At 47.7% G+C, this 23,865-nt stretch overlaps 1 protein-coding gene across 3 annotated transcripts in view; it reads right to left on the minus strand.

Moving 5' to 3' along the window:
* Positions 1-23,865, minus strand: part of LOC118379529 (small G protein signaling modulator 2-like) — a 258,031-nt gene that overhangs the window by 13,164 nt on the left and 221,002 nt on the right. For all 3 annotated transcript variants that reach the window (XR_008068811.1, XM_052468679.1, XM_052468678.1), the window contains exons 14-15: positions 23,139-23,284; positions 1,050-1,178 (exon numbers count right to left, since the gene is read on the minus strand). Coding sequence is in view for 2 of the 3 variants with exons in the window: in XM_052468679.1 (XP_052324639.1) it covers positions 1,050-1,178; positions 23,139-23,284 (275 nt within the window). In the remaining variant the exon portion in view is untranslated. The remainder of the gene's footprint in view (positions 1-1,049; positions 1,179-23,138; positions 23,285-23,865) is intronic.

Below are 23,865 nucleotides of genomic sequence, written 5' to 3' on the forward strand. Positions count from 1 at the left end.
TAAATGTCACATTTTATTCAGACAGTTGAAAACAGAGAGACAGTAGGAAGGGATGGACACAAGTATTGAACCCCCCGTCTCCGGTACTAAATGTGGCAAGATGTTATAACACAGACTGACACACATATATAGACAGATCTCTGCACACAGAGACATACAGACAGGCAGACTTATCTCTGCACACAGAGACATACAGACAGGCAGACTTATCTCTGCACACAGAGACATACAGACAGGCAGACAGATCTCTGCACACAGAGACACACAGACAGGCAGACTTATCTCTGATCACAGAGACACACAGAGAGACAGACTTATCTCTGCACACAGAGACATACAGACAGGCAGACTTATCTCTGCACACAGAGACATACAGACAGGCAGACTTATCTCTGCAAACAGAGACACACAGACAGGCAGACTTATCTCTGATCACAGAGACACACAGACAGACAGACTTATCTCTGCACACAGAGACATACAGACAGGCAGACTTATCTCTGCACACAGAGACACACAGACAGGCAGACGTATCTCTGATCACAGAGACACACAGAGAGACAGACTTATCTCTGCACACAGAGACACACAGACAGGCAGACTTATCTCTGATCACAGAGACACACAGACACATGCACACATATCTACTGAAGGCCACACACACACACACACACACACACACACACATATCTACTGAGGGCCACACACACACACACACACACACACATATCTACTGAAGGCCACACACACACACACACACACACACACACACACAGACACACACACACACACACACACACACACACACACACACACACACACACACACACACACACACACACACACACACACACACAGACAGACAGACAGACAGACAGACAGACAGACAGATCTCTGCACACAGAGACAGACAGACAGATCTCTGCACAAAGAGACAGACAGACAGACAGACAGACAGACAGACAGACAGATACAGAATGATAAAAAGCCTCACTCAAGCACACTCAGACCCTCCAGTTGACGTGTATATGATGTATTGTGTTAGCTACCTGGCTCATGTCCTTCTTGCCCATGCCAAACTTGTAGTGACCCAGCAGGAAGGGCCAGACTTCCTTCCTGATGTCATGCTGTACACCTCCGTAATAAACCAGCCTCAACAACTCCAACTCCTTATAGTTCTATAGAGGGGAGAGGGAGGAGAGAGAGGGAGGAGAGGAGAGAGAGGAGGGAGAGGGAGGAGAGAGGAGGGAGAGGGAGGAGAGAGATGAGGGAGAGGAGGGAGAGGGAGGGGAGAGGAGGGAGAGGGAGGAGAGAGAGGAGGGAGAGAGGAGGAAAATAGGGAGGAGAGAGGGAGCAGAGAGAGGATGGAGAGAGAGGAGAGTGAGGGAGGAGAGAGGAGGGAGAGAGAGGAGAAGAGAGAGGGAGCAGAGAGAGGAGGGAGAGAGGAGAGATCATCAATTATAGTTGGATAAATGTAGATAATCTTGGATTTTTTTTGCAAGGACTTATACAGGATACTACTGTCATGACATTGCCTTCTTTGGGTACAGCAAGCCCCATCCCCCTCTCCCTGTCTCCTACACCCAGGCTGCTGTGGTCAGAGAGAGGTCGTAAATTCCTGGAGGAGATTATCTCCTCATGGCCACAGTATAGAGAGAGAGTGTAGAGTTTTCATAGAAGAGAACAAAGGAATTTCTTCCACCTCACAGAACTTGAGGTCCGAACAAGATTTATGCTCCGGAGAAGGTATAAAAGATTGGTGAAGAATCTAGCTATGAACTGGTCCGTTTGGTACAATTTTGTGAAACTCATGGGAGGCAATACGGCTACATTACCGTACGCTGTTTATATAATAGCCTCAGTTATGAGGTTTACATCTAATTGTTGTATAAGATGAATGAGTGAGTATGATACTGTTTGTAAAATTGTGTCATTTTGGACTGTTTAATGAAGGAAACTCCAATTCCCTTTTGAGTTTAACTAAATCAGAGGACCGCCCATGAGCACAGTTAGGACCTGGCGTCATGAGGCAGCTTTTTCTGCTCTCCCGAATAAACCCTCCACTTTGAGAATTTCTCAACAAACCATGTTTCCCACAATTACGAGAGGACAAAGGTTGCAGACCAGCTTACCTCGATAAAGAGAGGGCCAGATGGCTGAATCTTTTAACCATCCCACGTGGTTAAACCCTTAGACTATCGATAACGACAGAATAAGAACAAGTCTTTGATAGTAATTACTAGTTTGCAGCTAGGAATTCAGTATCATTGAACGCAAAGAACGACAACCGCCGAAACATCTATTCTATAACGACATGAATGAATGTCACTCTGAACTATCCATTCTAAGAGAGAGAGCGAGGACGGACAGACTCTCCGACAGAAACAATCTTTTCAACAGAGATCCCGACGACACACTGAGCGTAAATATATATATTGATTGTAATTGTTCCTGAATGAGTGAGCGTTCATGTGCAAAGGATTAGCATTTCAATTGTTAGAATTATCAACTCTGTAGTGACTTCTGAGTCGACCCCCAACTCCCCTTTTGTCTAACAAGCCGCCTTGCCGGTTTAGTCCACTAGGGCACATTCTACCTATCATGTCTTGTAACCATATTTACTTAGTTTGTTTGTGTGTGCACTTCTGTGATTGTTTAGTTAGTTAATAAATAAATTATTTAAGACAATTGAAGACTGGGTTCGTACAGATAACCAACAATTTACGACGTTTGGAATGAGACTAATGTGAGATAAAGAAGAATACATTAATCAGAAGACTATTGATCAGATATGAAAATATCTGAAAGGTTATATTAGGAAATTATAACCTTGTAATCTGAATATTTTCCTTGGTGCCCCGACTTCCTAGTTAATTACAGAATAATCATTAATTAATCAGTTTTAAACACTAAATAATAACTACAGAGAGTCATTTGATAAAAACGAAGTCGTCAATATAATTAATGAATGAATTAGTAATGATTCATCTTCAGTTTAACGATGCCAAAGACACTACAACTCTACATTAAAACCTTCAAACAAAATCAACAAAACTACCTGAATGGATTTTTAAAGAGAAGAAGAAGAAAAAAAACTTCTAACAAACCAAAACCTGCAGAAGAAACACAGTGGAACCTGGAAACACCATCCAACAGAACACTGAGTGAGGAACGTTTAGTCTGAACCTACTTCTGGAGGCTGAAAGTAAAAGCCAACAATCTCAAGGTTATTTTGTTATATAAAGCTTAATAAATAAAATAGCCAAGCTGCTAGGACAGAACAGACGCAACTTGAATTAGCACTGATGTGTGAAGTGAAGGGTGTGAAAACTGTTGAGCCAATGGCAGTGGAGTTTTACAGCCTCCCCCATCCAAATGCAGATGTCATCACAGCACCCCTTGGATATTAAAAATAACACTGGATGGAATAAGTACTAAAAGAAGCTCCTCAAGGACAATCCAGAGACACTATTTGCTGACTGCTACAAAGAGGAGAATAGAAGCAACTTCATTTCCCACAAACATCCCCTGGTACAGTGTTATATTAACCAGACCATCCCCTGGTACAGTGTTATATTAACCAGACCATCCCCTGTTAGTGTTATATTAACCAGACCATCCCCTGTTAGTGTTATATTAACCAGACCATCCCCTGGTACAGTGTTATATTAACCAGACCATCCCCTGGTACAGTGTTATATTAACCAGACCATCCCCTGTTAGTGTTATATTAACCAGACCATCCCCTGGTACAGTGTTATATTAACCAGACCATCCCCTGGTACAGTGCTATATTAACCAGACCATCCCCTGGTACAGTGTTATATTAACCAGACCATCCCCTGGTACAGTGTTATATTAACCAGACCATCCCCTGGTACAGTGTTATATTAACCAGACCATCCCCTGGTACAGTGTTATATTAACCAGACCATCCCCTGGTACAGTGTTATATTAACCAGACCATCCCCTGGTACAGTGTTATATTAACCAGACCATCCCCTGGTACAGTGTTATATTAACCAGACCATCCCCTGGTACAGTGTTATATTAACCAGACCATTCCCTGTTACAGTGTTATATTAACCAGACCATCCCCTGGTACAGTGTTATATTAACCAGACCATCCCCTGGTACAGTGTTATATTAACCAGACCATCCCCTGGTACAGTGTTATATTAACCAGACCATCCCCTGGTACAGTGTTATATTAACCAGACCATCCCCTGGTACAGTGTTATATTAACCAGACCATCCCCTGGTACAGTGTTATATTAACCAGACCATCCCCTGGTACAGTGTTATATTAACCAGACCATCCCCTGGTACAGTGTTATATTAACCAGACCATCCCCTGGTACAGTGCTATATTAACCAGACCATCCCCTGGTACAGTGTTATATTAACCAGACCATCCCCTGGTACAGTGCTATATTAACCAGACCATCCCCTGGTACAGTGTTATATTAACCAGACCATCCCCTGGTACAGTGTTATATTAACCAGACCATCCCCTGGTACAGTGTTATATTAACCAGACCATCCCCTGTTACAGTGTTATATTAACCAGACCATCCCCTGGTACAGTGTTATATTAACCAGACCATCCCCTGGCACAGTGTTATATTAACCAGACCATCCCCTGGTACAGTGTTATATTAACCAGACCATCCCCTGGTACAGTGTTATATTAACCAGACCATCCCCTGGTACAGTGTTATATTAACCAGACCATCCCCTGGTACAGTGTTATATTAACCAGACCATCCCCTGGCACAGTGTTATATTAACCAGACCATCCCCTGGTACAGTGTTATATTAACCAGACCATCCCCTGGTACAGTGCTATATTAACCAGACCATCCCCTGGTACAGTGCTATATTAACCAGACCATCCCCTGGTACAGTGTTATATTAACCAGACCATCCCCTGGCACAGTGTTATATTAACCAGACCATCCCCTGGTACAGTGTTATATTAACCAGACCATCCCCTGGTACAGTGTTATATTAACCAGACCATCCCCTGGTACAGTGTTATATTAACCAGACCATCCCCTGGTACAGTGTTATATTAACCAGACCATCCCCTGGTACAGTGTTATATTAACCAGACCATCCCCTGGTACAGTGTTATATTAACCAGACCATCCCCTGGTACAGTGTTATATTAACCAGACCATCCCCTGGTACAGTGTTATATTAACCAGACCATCCCCTGGTACAGTGTTATATTAACCAGACCATCCCCTGGTACAGTGCTATATTAACCAGACCATCCCCTGGTACAGTGTTATATTAACCAGACCATCCCCTGGTACAGTGTTATATTAACCAGACCATCCCCTGGTACAGTGCTATATTAACCAGACCATCCCCTGGTACAGTGTTATATTAACCAGACCATCCCCTGGTACAGTGTTATATTAACCAGACCATCCCCTGGTACAGTGCTATATTAACCAGACCATCCCCTGGTACAGTGTTATATTAACCAGACCATCCCCTGGCACAGTGTTATATTAACCAGACCATCCCCTGGTACAGTGTTATATTAACCAGACCATCCCCTGGTACAGTGTTATATTAACCAGACCATCCCCTGGTACAGTGCTATATTAACCAGACCATCCCCTGGTACAGTGTTATATTAACCAGACCATCCCCTGGTACAGTGTTATATTAACCAGACCATCCCCTGGTACAGTGTTATATTAACCAGACCATCCCCTGGTACAGTGTTATATTAACCAGACCATCCCCTGGTACAGTGCTATATTAACCAGACCATCCCCTGGTACAGTGTTATATTAACCAGACCATCCCCTGGTACAGTGTTATATTAACCAGACCATCCCCTGGTACAGTGTTATATTAACCAGACCATCCCCTGGTACAGTGTTATATTAACCAGACCATCCCCTGGTACAGTGTTATATTAACCAGACCATCCCCTGGTACAGTGTTATATTAACCAGACCATCCCCTGGTACAGTGCTATATTAACCAGACCATCCCCTGTTAGTGTTATATTAACCAGACCATCCCCTGGTACAGTGCTATATTAACCAGACCATCCCCTGGTACAGTGTTATATTAACCAGACCATCCCCTGGTACAGTGTTATATTAACCAGACCATCCCCTGGTACAGTGTTATATTAACCAGACCATCCCCTGGTACAGTGCTATATTAACCAGACCATCCCCTGGTACAGTGTTATATTAACCAGACCATCCCCTGGTACAGTGTTATATTAACCAGACCATCCCCTGGTACAGTGTTATATTAACCAGACCATCCCCTGGTACAGTGCTATATTAACCAGACCATCCCCTGGTACAGTGTTATATTAACCAGACCATCCCCTGGTACAGTGTTATATTAACCAGACCATCCCCTGGTACAGTGTTATATTAACCAGACCATCCCCTGGTACAGTGTTATATTAACCAGACCATCCCCTGGTACAGTGTTATATTAACCAGACCATCCCCTGGTACAGTGTTATATTAACCAGACCATCCCCTGGTACAGTGTTATATTAACCAGACCATCCCCTGGTACAGTGTTATATTAACCAGACCATCCCCTGGTACAGTGTTATATTAACCAGACCATCCCCTGGTATATTAACAGTCCCCTGGTACAGTATATTAACCAGACCATCCCCTGGTACAGTGTTATATTAACCAGACCATCCCCTGGTACAGTGTTATATTAACCAGACCATCCCCTGGTACAGTGTTATATTAACCAGACCATCCCCTGGTACAGTGTTATATTAACCAGACCATCCCCTGGTACAGTGTTATATTAACCAGACCATCCCCTGGTACAGTGTTATATTAACCAGACCATCCCCTGGTACAGTGTTATATTAACCAGACCATCCCCTGGTACAGTGTTATATTAACCAGACCATCCCCTGGTACAGTGTTATATTAACCAGACCATCCCCTGGTACAGTGTTATATTAACCAGACCATCCCCTGGTACAGTGTTATATTAACCAGACCATCCCCTGGTACAGTGTTATATTAACCAGACCATCCCCTGGTACAGTGTTATATTAACCAGACCATCCCCTGGTACAGTGTTATATTAACCAGACCATCCCCTGGTACAGTGTTATATTAACCAGACCATCCCCTGGTACAGTGGTACAGTATATTAACCAGACCATCCCCTGGTACAGTGCTATATTAACCAGACCATCCCCTGGTACAGTGTTATATTAACCAGACCATCCCCTGGTACAGTGTTATATTAACCAGACCATCCCCTGGTACAGTGTTATATTAACCAGACCATCCCCTGGTACAGTGTTATATTAACCAGACCATCCCCTGGTACAGTGTTATATTAACCAGACCATCCCCTGGTACAGTGTTATATTAACCAGACCATCCCCTGGTACAGTGTTATATTAACCAGACCATCCCCTGGTACAGTGCTATATTAACCAGACCATCCCCTGGTACAGTGTTATATTAACAGTGACCATCCCATCCCCTGGTACAGTGTTATATTAACCAGACCATCCCCTGGTACCAGTGTTATATTAACCAGACCATCCCCTGGTACAGTGTTATATTAACCAGACCATCCCCTGGTACAGTGTTATATTAACCAGACCATCCCCTGGTACAGTGTTATATTAACCAGACCATCCCCTGGTACAGTGCTATATTAACCAGACCATCCCCTGGTACAGTGTTATATTAACCAGACCATCCCCTGGTACAGTGTTATATTAACCAGACCATCCCCTGGTACAGTGTTATATTAACCAGACCATCCCCTGGTACAGTGTTATATTAACCAGACCATCCCCTGGTACAGTGTTATATTAACCAGACCATCCCCTGGTACAGTGCTATATTAACCAGACCATCCCCTGGTACAGTGTTATATTAACCAGACCATCCCCTGGTACAGTGTTATATTAACCAGACCATCCCCTGGTACAGTGTTATATTAACCAGACCATCCCCTGGTACAGTGTTATATTAACCAGACCAGACCATCCCCTGGTACAGTGTTATATTAACCAGACCATCCCCTGGTACAGTGTTATATTAACCAGACCATCCCCTGGTACAGTGTTATATTAACCAGACCATCCCCTGGTACAGTGCTATATTAACCAGACCATCCCCTGGTACAGTGTTATATTAACCAGACCATCCCCTGGTACAGTGCTATATTAACCAGACCATCCCCTGGTACAGTGTTATATTAACCAGACCATCCCCTGGTACAGTGCTATATTAACCAGACCATCCCCTGGTACAGTGTTATATTAACCAGACCATCCCCTGGTACAGTGTTATATTAACCAGACCATCCCCTGGTACAGTGTTATATTAACCAGACCATCCCCTGGTACAGTGTTATATTAACCAGACCATCCCCTGGTACAGTGTTATATTAACCAGACCATCCCCTGGTACAGTGTTATATTAACCAGACCATCCCCTGGTACAGTGCTATATTAACCAGACCATCCCCTGGTACAGTGTTATATTAACCAGACCATCCCCTGGTACAGTGTTATATTAACCAGACCATCCCCTGGTACAGTGTTATATTAACCAGACCATCCCCTGGTACAGTGCTATATTAACCAGACCATCCCCTGGTACAGTGTTATATTAACCAGACCATCCCCTGGTACAGTGTTATATTAACCAGACCATCCCCTGGTACAGTGTTATATTAACCAGACCATCCCCTGGTACAGTGTTATATTAACCAGACCATCCCCTGGTACAGTGTTATATTAACCAGACCATCCCCTGGTACAGTGCTATATTAACCAGACCATCCCCTGGTACAGTGTTATATTAACCAGACCATCCCCTGGTACAGTGTTATATTAACCAGACCATCCCCTGGTACAGTGTTATATTAACCAGACCATCCCCTGGTACAGTGTTATATTAACCAGACCATCCCCTGGTACAGTGTTATATTAACCAGACCATCCCCTGGTACAGTGTTATATTAACCAGACCATCCCCTGGTACAGTGCTATATTAACCAGACCATCCCCTGGTACAGTGTTATATTAACCAGACCATCCCCTGGTACAGTGCTATATTAACCAGACCATCCCCTGGTACAGTGCTATATTAACCAGACCATCCCCTGGTACAGTGTTATATTAACCAGACCATCCCCTGGTACAGTGCTATATTAACCAGACCATCCCCTGGTACAGTGTTATATTAACCAGACCATCCCCTGGTACAGTGTTATATTAACCAGACCATCCCCTGGTACAGTGCTATATTAACCAGACCATCCCCTGGTACAGTGTTATATTAACCAGACCATCCCCTGGTACAGTGTTATATTAACCAGACCATCCCCTGGTACAGTGTTATATTAACCAGACCATCCCCTGGTACAGTGTTATATTAACCAGACCATCCCCTGGTACAGTGCTATATTAACCAGACCATCCCCTGGTACAGTGTTATATTAACCAGACCATCCCCTGGTACAGTGCTATATTATCCAGACCATCCCCTGGTTCAGTGTTATATTAACCAGACCATCCCCTGGTACAGTGATATATTAACCAGACCATCCCCTGGTACAGTGCTATATTAACCAGACCATCCCCTGGTACAGTGCTATATTAACCAGACCATCCCCTGGTACAGTGTTATATTAACCAGACCATCCCCTGGTACAGTGTTATATTAACCAGACCATCCCCTGGTACAGTGTTATATTAACCAGACCATCCCCTGGTACAGTGCTATATTAACCAGACCATCCCCTGGTACAGTGCTATATTAACCAGACCATCCCCTGGTACAGTGTTATATTAACCAGACCATCCCCTGGTACAGTGTTATATTAACCAGACCATCCCCTGGTACAGTGCTATATTAACCAACCAGACCATCCCCTGGTACAGTGCTATATTAACCAGACCATCCCCTGGTACAGTGTTATATTAACCAGACCATCCCCTGGTACAGTGTTATATTAACCAGACCATCCCCTGGTACAGTGTTATATTAACCAGACCATCCCCTGGTACAGTGTTATATTAACCAGACCATCCCCTGGTACAGTGCTATATTAACCAGACCATCCCCTGGTACAGTGTTATATTAACCAGACCATCCCCTGGTACAGTGTTATATTAACCAGACCATCCCCTGGTACAGTGTTATATTAACCAGACCATCCCCTGGTACAGTGTTATATTAACCAGACCATCCCCTGGTACAGTGTTATATTAACCAGACCATCCCCTGGTACAGTGTTATATTAACCAGACCATCCCCTGGTACAGTGTATATTAACCAGACCATCCCCTGGTACAGTGTTATATTAACCAGACCATCCCCTGGTACAGTGTTATATTAACCAGACCATCCCCTGGTACAGTGCTATATTAACCAGACCATCCCCTGTGTATATTAGTCCCCTGGTACAGTGTTATATTAACCAGACCATCCCCTGGTACAGTGTTATATTAACCAGACCATCCCCTGGTACAGTGTTATATTAACCAGACCATCCCCTGGTACAGTGCTATATTAACCAGACCATCCCCTGGTACAGTGTTATATTAACCAGACCATCCCCTGGTACAGTGCTATATTAACCAGACCATCCCCTGGTACAGTGTTATATTAACCAGACCATCCCCTGGTACAGTGCTATATTAACCAGACCATCCCCTGGTACAGTGTTATATTAACCAGACCATCCCCTGGTACAGTGTTATATTAACCAGACCATCCCCTGGTACAGTGTTATATTAACCAGACCATCCCCTGGTACAGTGCTATATTAACCAGACCATCCCCTGGTACAGTGCTATATTAACCAGACCATCCCCTGGTACAGTGTTATATTAACCAGACCATCCCCTGGTACAGTGTTATATTAACCAGACCATCCCCTGGTACAGTGCTATATTAACCAGACCATCCCCTGGTACAGTGCTATATTAACCAGACCATCCCCTGGTACAGTGCTATATTAACCAGACCATCCCCTGGTACAGTGTTATATTAACCATCCCCTGGTACAGTGTTATATTAACCAGACCATCCCCTGGTACAGTGTTATATTAACCAGACCATCCCCTGGTACAGTGTTATATTAACCAGACCATCCCCTGGTACAGTGTTATATTAACCAGACCATCCCCTGGTACAGTGTTATATTAACCAGACCATCCCCTGGTACAGTGTTATATTAACCAGACCATCCCCTGGTACAGTGTTATATTAACCAGACCATCCCCTGGTACAGTGTTATATTAACCAGACCATCCCCTGGTACAGTGTTATATTAACCAGACCATCCCCTGGTACAGTGTTATATTAACCAGACCATCCCCTGGTACAGTGTTATATTAACCAGACCATCCCCTGGTACAGTGTTATATTAACCAGACCATCCCCTGGTACAGTGTTATATTAACCAGACCATCCCCTGGTACAGTGCTATATTAACCAGACCATCCCCTGGTACAGTGTTATATTAACCAGACCATCCCCTGGTACAGTGTTATATTAACCAGACCATCCCCTGGTACAGTGCTATATTAACCAGACCATCCCCTGGTACAGTGCTATATTAACCAGACCATCCCCTGGTACAGTGCTATATTAACCAGACCATCCCCTGGTACAGTGTTATATTAACCAGACCATCCCCCCCTGGTACAGTGCTATATTAACCAGACCATCCCCTGGTACAGTGCTATATTAACCAGACCATCCCCTGGTACAGTGTTATATTAACCAGACCATCCCCTGGTACAGTGTTATATTAACCAGACCATCCCCTGGTACAGTGTTATATTAACCAGACCATCCCCTGGTACAGTGTTATATTAACCAGACCATCCCCTGGTACAGTGTTATATTAACCAGACCATCCCCTGGTACAGTGTTATATTAACCAGACCATCCCCTGGTACAGTGTTATATTAACCAGACCATCCCCTGGTACAGTGTTATATTAACCAGACCATCCCCTGGTACAGTGCTATATTAACCAGACCATCCCCTGGTACAGTGTTATATTAACCAGACCATCCCCTGGTACAGTGCTATATTAACCAGACCATCCCCTGGTACAGTGTTATATTAACCAGACCATCCCCTGGTACAGTGTTATATTAACCAGACCATCCCCTGGTACAGTGTTATATTAACCAGACCATCCCCTGGTACAGTGTTATATTAACCAGACCATCCCCTGGTACAGTGCTATATTAACCAGACCATCCCCTGGTACAGTGTTATATTAACCAGACCATCCCCTGGTACAGTGTTATATTAACCAGACCATCCCCTGGTACAGTGTTATATTAACCAGACCATCCCCTGGTACAGTGTTATATTAACCAGACCATCCCCTGGTACAGTGTTATATTAACCAGACCATCCCCTGGTACAGTGTTATATTAACCAGACCATCCCCTGGTACAGTGTTATATTAACCAGACCATCCCCTGGTACAGTGTTATATTAACCAGACCATCCCCTGGTACAGTGCTATATTAACCAGACCATCCCCTGGTACAGTGTTATATTAACCAGACCATCCCCTGGTACAGTGTTATATTAACCAGACCATCCCCTGGTACAGTGCTATATTAACCAGACCATCCCCTGGTACAGTGTTATATTAACCAGACCATCCCCTGGTACAGTGCTATATTAACCAGACCATCCCCTGGTACAGTGTTATATTAACCAGACCATCCCCTGGTACAGTGTTATATTAACCAGACCATCCCCTGGTACAGTGCTATATTAACCAGACCATCCCCTGGTACAGTGTATATTAACCAGACCATCCCCTGGTACAGTGCTATATTAACCAGACCATCCCCTGGTACAGTGTTATATTAACCAGACCATCCCCTGGTACAGTGCTATATTAACCAGACCATCCCCTGGTACAGTGTTATATTAACCAGACCATCCCCTGGTACAGTGTTATATTAACCAGACCATCCCCTGGTACAGTGTTATATTAACCAGACCATCCCCTGGTACAGTGCTATATTAACCAGACCATCCCCTGGTACAGTGTTATATTAACCAGACCATCCCCTGGTACAGTGCTATATTAACCAGACCATCCCCTGGTACAGTGTTATATTAACCAGACCATCCCCTGGTACAGTGTTATATTAACCAGACCATCCCCTGGTACAGTGTTATATTAACCAGACCATCCCCTGGTACAGTGTTATATTAACCAGACCATCCCCTGGTACAGTGTTATATTAACCAGACCATCCCCTGGTACAGTGTTATATTAACCAGACCATCCCCTGGTACAGTGTTATATTAACCAGACCATCCCCTGGTACAGTGCTATATTAACCAGACCATCCCCTGGTACAGTGTTATATTAACCAGACCATCCCCTGGTACAGTGTTATATTAACCAGACCATCCCCTGGTACAGTGTTATATTAACCAGACCATCCCCTGGTACAGTGTTATATTAACCAGACCATCCCCTGGTACAGTGCTATATTAACCAGACCATCCCCTGGTACAGTGTTATATTAACCAGACCATCCCCTGGTACAGACCATCCCCTGGTACAGTGTTATATTAACCAGACCATCCCCTGGTACAGTGTTATATTAACCAGACCATCCCCTGGTACAGTGTTATATTAACCAGACCATCCCCTGGTACAGTGTTATATTAACCAGACCATCCCCTGGTACAGTGCTATATTAACCAGACCATCCCCTGGTACAGTGCTATATTAACCAGACCATCCCCTGGTACAGTGTTATATTAACCAGACCATCCCCTGGTACAGTGCTATATTAACCAGACCATCCCCTGGTACAGTGTTATATTAACCAGACCATCCCCTGGTACAGTGTTATATTAACCAGACCATCCCCTGGTACAGTGTTATATTAACCAGACCATCCCCTGGTACAGTGCTATATTAACCAGACCATCCCCTGGTACAGTGCTATATTAACCAGACCATCCCCCTGGTACAGTGTTATATTAACCAGACCATCCCCTGGTACAGTGTTATATTAACCAGACCATCCCCTGGTACAGTGTTATATTAACCAGACCATCCCCTGGTACAGTGCTATATTAACCAGACCATCCCCTGGTACAGTGCTATATTAACCAGACCATCCCCTGGTACAGTGCTATATTAACCAGACCATCCCCTGGTACAGTGTTATATTAACCAGACCATCCCCTGGTACAGTGCTATATTAACCAGACCATCCCCTGGTACAGTGCTATATTAACCAGACCATCCCCTGGTACAGTGTTATATTAACCAGACCATCCCCTGGTACAGTGCTATATTAACCAGACCATCCCCTGGTACAGTGTTATATTAACCAGACCATCCCCTGGTACAGTGTTATATTAACCAGACCATCCCCTGGTACAGTGCTATATTAACCCCTGGTACAGACCATCCCCCTGGTACAGTGTTATATTAACCAGACCATCCCCTGGTACAGTGTTATATTAACCAGACCATCCCTGGTACAGTGTTATATTAATTAACCAGACCATCCCCTGGTACAGACCATATATTAACCAGACCATCCCCTGGTACAGTGCTATATTAACCAGACCATCCCCTGGTACAGTGCTATATTAACCAGACCATCCCCTGGTACAGTGCTATATTAACCAGACCATCCCCTGGTACAGTGTTATATTAACCAGACCATCCCCTGGTACAGTGCTATATTAACCAGACCATCCCCTGGTACAGTGCTATATTAACCAGACCATCCCCTGGTACAGTGTTATATTAACCAGACCATCCCCTGGTACAGTGCCAGTAGGACTTTTACGGGGTCAAAGAGAGAGAGCACAGCAGGAAAAGCTCTCTCTCTCTCTGTGACAACTCCCCCATCCTGAGTGAGTCTAATCACACCTCTTCAAAATGTCCTGCAGACAAAGATAGTCACCCCCCCCCGTCCCTGTCCCTGTCCCCTGGAGGGTTGAAGGTGGAGATGGACGGCTGTCTGAGAGAGCTGACTGCTCTATGGGCTGAGGTGAGATGGACTGCTGTCTGAGCTGACTGCTCTACGGGCTGAGGTGAGATGGACGGCTGTCTGAGAGAGCTGACTGCTCTACGGGCTGAGGTGAGATGGACTGCTGTCTGAGAGAGCTGACTCCTCTACGGGCTGAGGTGGGATGGACTGCTGTCTGAGAGAGCCGACTGCTCTACGGGCTGAGGTGAGATGGACGGCTGTCTGAGAGAGCTGACTGCTCTACGGGCTGAGGTGAGATGGACTGCTGTCTGAGAGAGCTGACTCCTCTACGGGCTGAGGTGAGATGGACGGCTGTCTGAGCTGACTCCTCTACGGGCTGAGGTGAGATGGACGGCTGTCTGAGCTGACTGCTCTACGGGCTGAGGTGAGATGGACTGCTGTCTGAGAGAGCTGACTCCTCTACGGGCTGAGGTGAGATGGACGGCTGTCTGAGCTGACTCCTCTACGGGCTGAGGTGAGATGGACGGCTGTCTGAGCTGACTGCTCTACGGGCTGAGGTGAGATGGACTGCTGTCTGAGAGAGCTGACTCCTCTACGGGCTGAGGTGAGATGGACGGCTGTCTGAGAGAGCTGACTCCTCTACGGGCTGAGGTGAGATGGACGGCTGTCTGAGAGAGCTGACTCCTCTACGGGCTGAGGTGAGATGGACGGCTGTCTGAGCTGACTCCTCTACGGGCTGAGGTGAGATGGACGGCTGTCTGAGAGAGCTGACTCCTCTACGGGCTGAGGTGAGATGGACTGCTGTCTGAGAGAGCCGACTGCTCTACGGGCTGAGGTGAGATGGACGGCTGTCTGAGAGAGCTGACTGCTCTACGGGCTGAGGTGAGATGGACTGCTGTCTGAGAGAGCTGACTGCTCTATGGGCTGAGGTGAGATGGACGGCTGTCTGAGCTGACTCCTCTACGGGCTGAGGTGAGATGGACGGCTGTCTGAGCTGACTGCTCTACGGGCTGAGGTGAGATGGACGGCTGTCTGAGCTGACTGCTCTACGGGCTGAGGTGAGATGGACTGCTGTCTGAGAGAGCTGACTCTCTACGGGCTGAGGTGAGATGGACTGCTGTCTGAGAGAGCTGACTCCTCTACGGGCTGAGGTGAGATGGACGGCTGTCTGAGCTGACTCCGGGCTGAGGTGAGATGGACTGTCTGAGCGACTCCCTACGGCTGAGGTGAGATGGACGGCTGTCTGAGCTGACTCCTCTACGGGCTGAGGTGAGATGGACGGCTGTCTGAGCTGACTGCTCTACGGGCTGAGGTGAGATGGACGGCTGTCTGAGCTGACTGCTCTACGGGCTGAGGTGAGATGGACGGCTGTCTGAGCTGACTCCTCTACGGGCTGAGGTGAGATGGACGGCTGTCTGAGCTGACTGCTCTACGGGCTGAGGTGAGATGGACGGCTGTCTGAGCTGACTGCTCTACGGGCTGAGGTGAGATGGACTGCTGTCTGAGAGAGCTGACTCCTCTACGGGCTGAGGTGAGATGGATGGCTGTCTGAGAGAGCTGACTCCTCTACGGGCTGAGGTGAGATGGACGGCTGTCTGAGAGAGCTGACTCCTCTACGGGCTGAGGTGAGATGGACGGCTGTCTGAGAGAGCTGACTCCTCTACGGGCTGAGGTGAGATGGACTGCTGTCTGAGAGAGCTGACTCCTCTACGGGCTGAGGTGAGATGGACGGCTGTCTGAGAGAGCTGACTCCTCTACGGGCTGAGGTGAGATGGACGGCTGTCTGAGCTGACTCCTCTACGGGCTGAGGTGAGATGGACGGCTGTCTGAGAGAGCTGACTCCTCTACGGGCTGAGGTGAGATGGACTGCTGTCTGAGAGAGCTGACTGCTCTACGGGCTGAGGTGAGATGGACTGCTGTCTGAGCTGACTCCTCTACGGGCTGAGGTGAGATGGACGGCTGTCTGAGAGAGCTGACTCCTCTACGGGCTGAGGTGAGATGGACGGCTGTCTGAGAGAGCTGACTCCTCTACGGGCTGAGGTGAGATGGACGGCTGTCTGAGAGAGCTGACTGCTCTACGGGCTGAGGTGAGATGGACTGCTGTCTGAGAGAGCTGACTCCTCTACGGGCTGAGGTGAGATGGACTGCTGTCTGAGAGAGCTGACTCCTCTACGGGCTGAGGTGAGATGGACTGCTGTCTGAGAGAGCTGACTCCTCTACGGGCTGAGGTGAGATGGACGGCTGTCTGAGAGAGCTGACTCCTCTACGGGCTGAGGTGAGATGGACTGCTGTCTGAGAGAGCTGACTCCTCTACGGGCTGAGGTGAGATGGACGGCTGTCTGAGAGAGCTGACTCCTCTACGGGCTGAGGTGAGATGGACTGCTGTCTCAGAGAGCTGACTCCTCTACGGGCTGAGGTGAGATGGACTGCTGTCTGAGCTGACTCCTCTACGGGCTGAGGTGAGATGGACGGCTGTCTGAGAGAGCTGACTCCTCTACGGGCTGAGGTGAGATGGACTGCTGTCTGAGAGAGCTGACTCCTCTATGGGCTGAGGTGAGATGGACGGCTGTCTGAGCTGACTCCTCTACGGGCTGAGGTGAGATGGACTGCTGTCTGAGAGAGCTGACTCCTCTACGGGCTGAGGTGAGATGGACGGCTGTCTGAGCTGACTCCTCTACGGGCTGAGGTGAGATGGACAAATACAACCCATATTTATGACTATTTATTTTCCCTTTTGTACTTTAACTATTTACAGCGCTACAACACCGTATATAGACATGATATGACATCTGAAATGTCTTCAATCTTTTGGAACTTGTGTGAGTAATATTTACTGTTCACTTTTTACTGTTTATTTCACTTTAGTTTATCTATTTCACTTGATTTGGCAATGTAAACATGTGTTCCCCATGCTAATAATGCCACTTGAATTTGAATTTGATTGAGAGAGGGAGAGGGAGAGATAGAAAGAGAGAGAGAGAGAGATAGAGTTAGAGGAAAGACAGACAGACAGAGACAGAGAGAGACGGAGAGATAGAAAGAGAGAGAGAGAGAGATAGAGTGAGAGGAAAGAGGAACGAGAGGAAAGACAGACAGACAGACAGAGACAGAGAGAGACAGAGAGAGAGAAAGAGAGAGAGAGGCACCTACATATAAACACTACGGGCACCCAAAATCAGTACCGGAACCATTTCAGTCCAAGTTAGGCACAGATTACATGCTCTTTCATGGCTGTTCATTTTACTGAGACCCATTAGAATTAGATGAGACAAGGATGGAGGAAGAGAGATGAGATATGAGAGATATGAGAGGGTTGGGGGTAGCCATTCTAGAGTTGGCAGCAACACAAGATCAAAACATACTTCTTTCAAGTCAGTTTACTTCTACCCAACAGCACAATGTGGACATGATAATACAATAATACATTACTCAGCAGTCTGATGTCTACGTTGCATTGTTATGTTGTTATGTTGAATGTGATTATTGGACGGCAGGTAGCCTAGTGATTAGAGGAGGCAGGTAGCCTAGTGATTAGAGGAGGCAGGTAGCCTAGTGGTTAGAGGAGGCAGGTAGCCTAGTGGTTAGAGGAGGCAGGTAGCCTAGTGATTAGAGGAGGCAGGTGGCCTAGTGATTAGAGGAGGCAGGTAGCCTAGTGATTAGAGGAGGCAGGTAGCCTAGTGGTTAGAGGAGGCAGGTAGCCTAGTGGTTAGAGGAGGCAGGTAGCCTAGTGATTAGAGGAGGCAGGTGGCCTAGTGATTAGAGGAGGCAGGTAGCCTAGTGATTAGAGGAGGCAGGTAGCCTAGTGGTTAGAGGAGGCAGGTAGCCTAGTGGTTAGAGGAGGCAGGTAGCCTAGTGGTTAGAGGAGGCAGGTAGCCTAGTGGTTAGAGGAGGCAGGTGGCCTAGTGATTAGAGGAGGCAGGTAGCCTAGTGGTTAGAGGAGGCAGGTAGCCTAGTGGTTAGAGGAGGCAGGTAGCCTAGTGATTAGAGGAGGCAGGTGGCCTAGTGATTAGAGGAGGCAGGTAGCCTAGTGGATAGAGGAGGCAGGTGGCCTAGTGGTTAGAGGAGGCAGGTAGCCTAGTGATTAGAGGAGGCAGGTGGCCTAGTGATTAGAGGAGGCAGGTAGCCTAGTGATTAGAGGAGGCAGGTGGCCTAGTGATTAGAGGAGGCAGGTAGCCTAGTGGTTAGAGGAGGCAGGTGGCCTAGTGATTAGAGGAGGCAGGTAGCCTAGTGGTTAGAGGAGGCAGGTGGCCTGTTGATTTTAGAGGAGGCAGGTAGCCTAGTGGTAGAGGAGGCAGGTAGCCTGGTGGTTAGAGGATGAGGTAGCCTGAGTGATTAGAGGAGGCAGGTGGCCTAGTGATTAGAGGAGGCAGGTAGCCTAGTGATTAAAAGGCAGGTGGCTTCTGATTAGAGGAGGCAGGTAGCCTAGTGGTTAGAGGAGGCAGGTGCCTAGTGGTTACAGGAGGCAGGTAGCCTAGTGGCATTAGAGGAGGCAGGTGGCCTAGTGATTAGAGGAGGCAGGTAGCCTAGTGGTTAGAGGAGGCAGGTAGCCTAGTGGTTAGAGGAGGCAGGTAGCCTAGTGATTAGAGGCAGGTAGCCTAGTGGTTAGAGGAGGCAGGTAGCCTAGTGATTAGAGGCAGGTAGCCTAGTGGTTAGAGGCAGGTAGCCTAGTGGTTAGAGGCAGGTAGCCTAGTGGTTAGAGGCAGGTAGCCTAGTGATTAGAGGCAGGTGGCCTAGTGGTTAGAGGCAGGTAGCCTAGAGGCAGAGCCTTGATTAGAGGCAGGTAGCCTAGTGGTTAGAGGAGGCAGGTAGCCTAGTGGTTAGAGGCAGGTAGCCTAGTGGTTAGAGGCAGGTAGCCTAGTGGTTAGAGGAGGCAGGTGGCCTAGTGATTAGGGAGGCAGGTAGCCTAGTGGTTAGAGGCAGGTAGCCTAGTGGTTAGAGGCAGGTAGCCTAGTGGTTAGAGGCAGGTAGCCTAGTGATTAGAGAGGCAGGTAGCCTAGTGGTTAGAGGCAGGAAGCCTAGTGGTTAGAGGCAGGAAGTCTAGTGGTTAGAGGCAGGTAGCCTAGTGGTTAGAGGCAGGTGGCCTAGTGATTAGAGGCAGGTAGCCTAGTGGTTAGAGGCAGGTAGCCTAGAGATTAGAGGCAGGTAGCCTAGTGGTTAGAGGCAGGTAGCCTAGTGGTTAGAGGCAGGTAGCCTAGTGATTAGAGGAGGTAGCCTAGGATTAGAGGCAGGTAGCCTAGTGGTTAGAGGAGGAAGGTGGCCTAGTGGTTAGAGGCAGGAGCCTAGTGGTTAGAGGAGGCAGGTAGCCTAGTGATTAGAGGCAGGTAGCCTAGTGGTTAGAGGCAGGAAGTCTAGTGGTTAGAGGCAGGTAGCCTAGTGATTAGAGGCAGGTAGCCTAGTGGTTAGAGGCAGGTAGCCTAGTGATTAGAGGCAGGTAGCCTAGTGGTTAGAGAGGCAGGTAGCCTAGTGGTTAGAGGCAGGTAGCCTAGTGGTTAGAGGCAGGAAGTCTAGTGGTTAGAGGAGGCAGGTAGCCTAGTGATTAGAGGAGGCAGGTAGCCTGGTGGTTAGAGGCAGGTAGCCTAGTGATTAGAGGCAGGTAGCCTAGTGGTTAGAGGCAGGTAGCCTAGTGGTTAGAGGCAGGTAGCCTAGTGGTTAGAGGCAGGTAGCCTAGTGGTTAGAGGCAGGTAGCCTGTGATTAGAGGCAGGTAGCCTAGTGGTTAGAGGCAGGAAGTCTAGTGGTTAGAGGCAGGTAGCCTAGTGGTTAGAGGCAGGTAGCCTAGTGATTAGAGGCAGGTAGCCTAGTGGTTAGAGGCAGGTAGCCTAGTGATTAGAGGCAGGTAGCCTAGTGGTTAGAGGCAGGTAGCCTAGTGGTTAGAGGCAGGTAGCCTAGTGATTAGAGGCAGGTAGCCTAGTGGTTAGAGGCAGGTAGCCTAGTGATTAGAGGCAGGTAGCCTAGTGGTTAGAGGCAGGTAGCCTAGTGGTTAGAGGCAGGTAGCCTAGTGGTTAGAGGCAGGAAGTCTAGTGGTTAGAGGCAGGAAGTCTAGTGGTTAGAGGCAGGTAGCCTAGTGGTTAGAGGCAGGTAGCCTAGTGATTAGAGGCAGGTAGCCTAGTGGTTAGAGGCAGGTAGCCTAGTGATTAGAGGCAGGTAGCCTAGTGGTTAGAGGCAGGTAGCCTAGTGGTTAGAGGCAGGTAGCCTAGTGATTAGAGGCAGGTAGCCTAGTGGTTAGAGGCAGGAAGTCTAGTGGTTAGAGGCAGGAAGTCTAGTGGTTAGAGGCAGGTAGCCTAGTGATTAGAGGCAGGTAGCCTAGTGGTTAGAGGCAGGAAGTCTAGTGGTTAGAGGCAGGTAGCCTAGTGATTAGAGGCAGGTAGCCTAGTGGTTAGAGGCAGGTAGCCTAGTGGTTAGAGGCAGGTAGCCTAGTGATTAGAGGCAGGTAGCCTAGTGGTTAGAGGCAGGAAGTCTAGTGGTTAGAGGCAGGAAGTCTAGTGGTTAGAGGCAGGTAGCCTAGTGATTAGAGGCAGGTAGCCTAGTGGTTAGAGGCAGGAAGTCTAGTGGTTAGAGGCAGGAAGTCTAGTGGTTAGAGGCAGGTAGCCTAGTGGTTAGAGGCAGGAAGTCTAGTGGTTAGAGGCAGGTAGCCTAGTGATTAGAGGCAGGTAGCCTAGTGGTTAGAGGCAGGTAGCCTAGTGGTTAGAGGCAGGTAGCCTAGTGATTAGAGGCAGGAAGTCTAGTGGTTAGAGGCAGGAAGTCTAGTGGTTAGAGGCAGGTAGCCTAGTGATTAGAGGCAGGTAGCCTAGTGGTTAGAGGCAGGAAGTCTAGTGGTTAGAGGCAGGAAGTCTAGTGGTTAGAGGCAGGTAGCCTAGTGGTTAGAGGAGGCAGGTAGCCTAGTGGTTAGAGGCAGGTAGCCTCGTGGTTAGAGACAGGAAGTCTAGTGGTTAGAGGAGGCAGGAAGTCTAGTGGTTAGAGGAGGCAGGTAGCCTAGTGGTTAGAGGCAGGTAGACTAGTGGTTAGAGGCAGGTAGCCTAGTGGTTAAAGGCAGGAAGTCTAGTGGTTAGAGGCAAGAAGTCTAGTGGTTAGAGGCAGGTAGCCTAGTGATTAGAGGCAGGAAGTCTAGTGGTTAGAGGCAGGAAGTCTAGTGGTTAGAGGAAGGTAGCCTAGCACCTAGCCAGTCAGCTCCTAGCCAATCAGCACTGAGCCAGTCAGGACCTAGCCAGTCAGCTCCTAGCCAATCAGCACCAAGCCAGTCAGCTCCTAGCCAATCAGCTCCTAGCCAATCAGCTACTAGCCAGTCAGCACCTAGCCAATCAGCACCTAGCCAGTAAACTCCTAGCCAATCAGCACATAGCCAGTCAGCTCCTAGCCAATCAGCACATAGCCAGTCAGCTCCTAGCCAATCAGCACCGAGCCAGTCAGCTCCTAGCCAATCAGCTCCTAGCCAATCAGCACCTAGCCAGTCAGCTCCTAGTCAATCAGCACCTAGCCAGTCAGGACCTAGCCAGTCAGCTCCTAGCCAATCAGCTCCTTGCCAATCAGCTACTAGCCAGTCAGCACCAAGCCAGTCAGCACCTAGCCAGTCAGCTCCTAGCCAGTCAGCTCCTAGCCAATCAGCACCTAGCCAATCAGCACCTAGCCAGTCAGCTCCTAGCCAATCAGCACATAGCCAGTCAGCTCCTAGCCAATCAGCACATAGCCAGTCAGTCAGTTAACTAGCCAGTCAGCTCCTAGCCAATCAGCACCTAGCCAGTCAGCACCTAGCCAGTCAGCTCCTAGCCAATCAGCACCAAGCCAGTCAGCTCCTAGCCAATCAGCACCGAGCCAGTCAGCTCCTAGCCAATCAGCTCCTAGCCAATCAGCACCTAGCCAATCAGCACCTAGCCAGTCAGCTCCTAGCCAATCAGCACCTAGCTAGCCAGCTCCTAGCCAATCAGCACCGAGCCAGTCAGCTCCTAGCCAATCAGCACATAGCCAGTCAGCACCTAGCCAGTCAGCACCTAGCCAGTCAGCTCCTAGCCAATCAGCTCCTAGACAATCATCACCTAGCCAGTCAGTCAGTTAACTAGCCAATCAGCACCTAGCCAGTCAGTCAGTTACCTAGCCAGTCAGCCAGCAACAATCCACCCAGGCAGCCACCCATTAACCCACCTTGCAGTCTTTCTGGTACTTGCTCCACAAGTCTTTACTCAGGCCCCCCGACGCCTCACAAGGTTTGTCAGGAGGCACAATGTTGTGGTTGACCAATGCTGACAAGTGGGTACGGACTGTGGACAGGTGTCGACAGTAGGCCAGCCCTGCAGGGAGGGAGGGACAAGAGACACGTGTGGAGAGAAAGAAAAGGGAAGGAAGGAGAGAAAGAAAGACATGAAAGAAGACAGGTGGTATCTTCCTATGAGCCATAGGAACTGGTCTCTTCCTTTACGCCTATAGGAACTGGTCTCTTCCTTTACGTCTATAGGAACTGGTCTCTTCCTTTACGCCAATAGGAACTGGTCTCTTCCTTTACGCCTATAGGAACTGGTTTCTTCCTTTACGTCTATAGGAACTGGTCTCTTCCTTTACGCCTATAGGAACTGGTCTCTTCCTTTACGTCTATAGGAACTGGTCTCTTCCTTTACGCCTATAGGAACTGGTCTCTTCCTTTACGTCTATAGGAACTGGTCTCTTCCTTTACGCCTATAGGAACTGGTCTCTTCCTTTACGTCTATAGAAACTGGTCTCTTCCTTTAAGCCTATAGGAACTGGTCTCTTCCATTACGACTATAGGAACTGGTCTCTTCCTTTACGCCATAGGAACTGGTCTCTTCCTTTACGCCTATAGGAACTGGTATCTTCCTTTACGCCATAGGAACTGGTCTCTTCCTTTACTCCATAG

This window comes from Oncorhynchus keta, chromosome 18 (genome assembly GCF_023373465.1).
Source record: "Oncorhynchus keta strain PuntledgeMale-10-30-2019 chromosome 18, Oket_V2, whole genome shotgun sequence".
In the NCBI taxonomy this organism is placed as follows: Eukaryota; Metazoa; Chordata; class Actinopteri; order Salmoniformes; family Salmonidae; genus Oncorhynchus; species Oncorhynchus keta.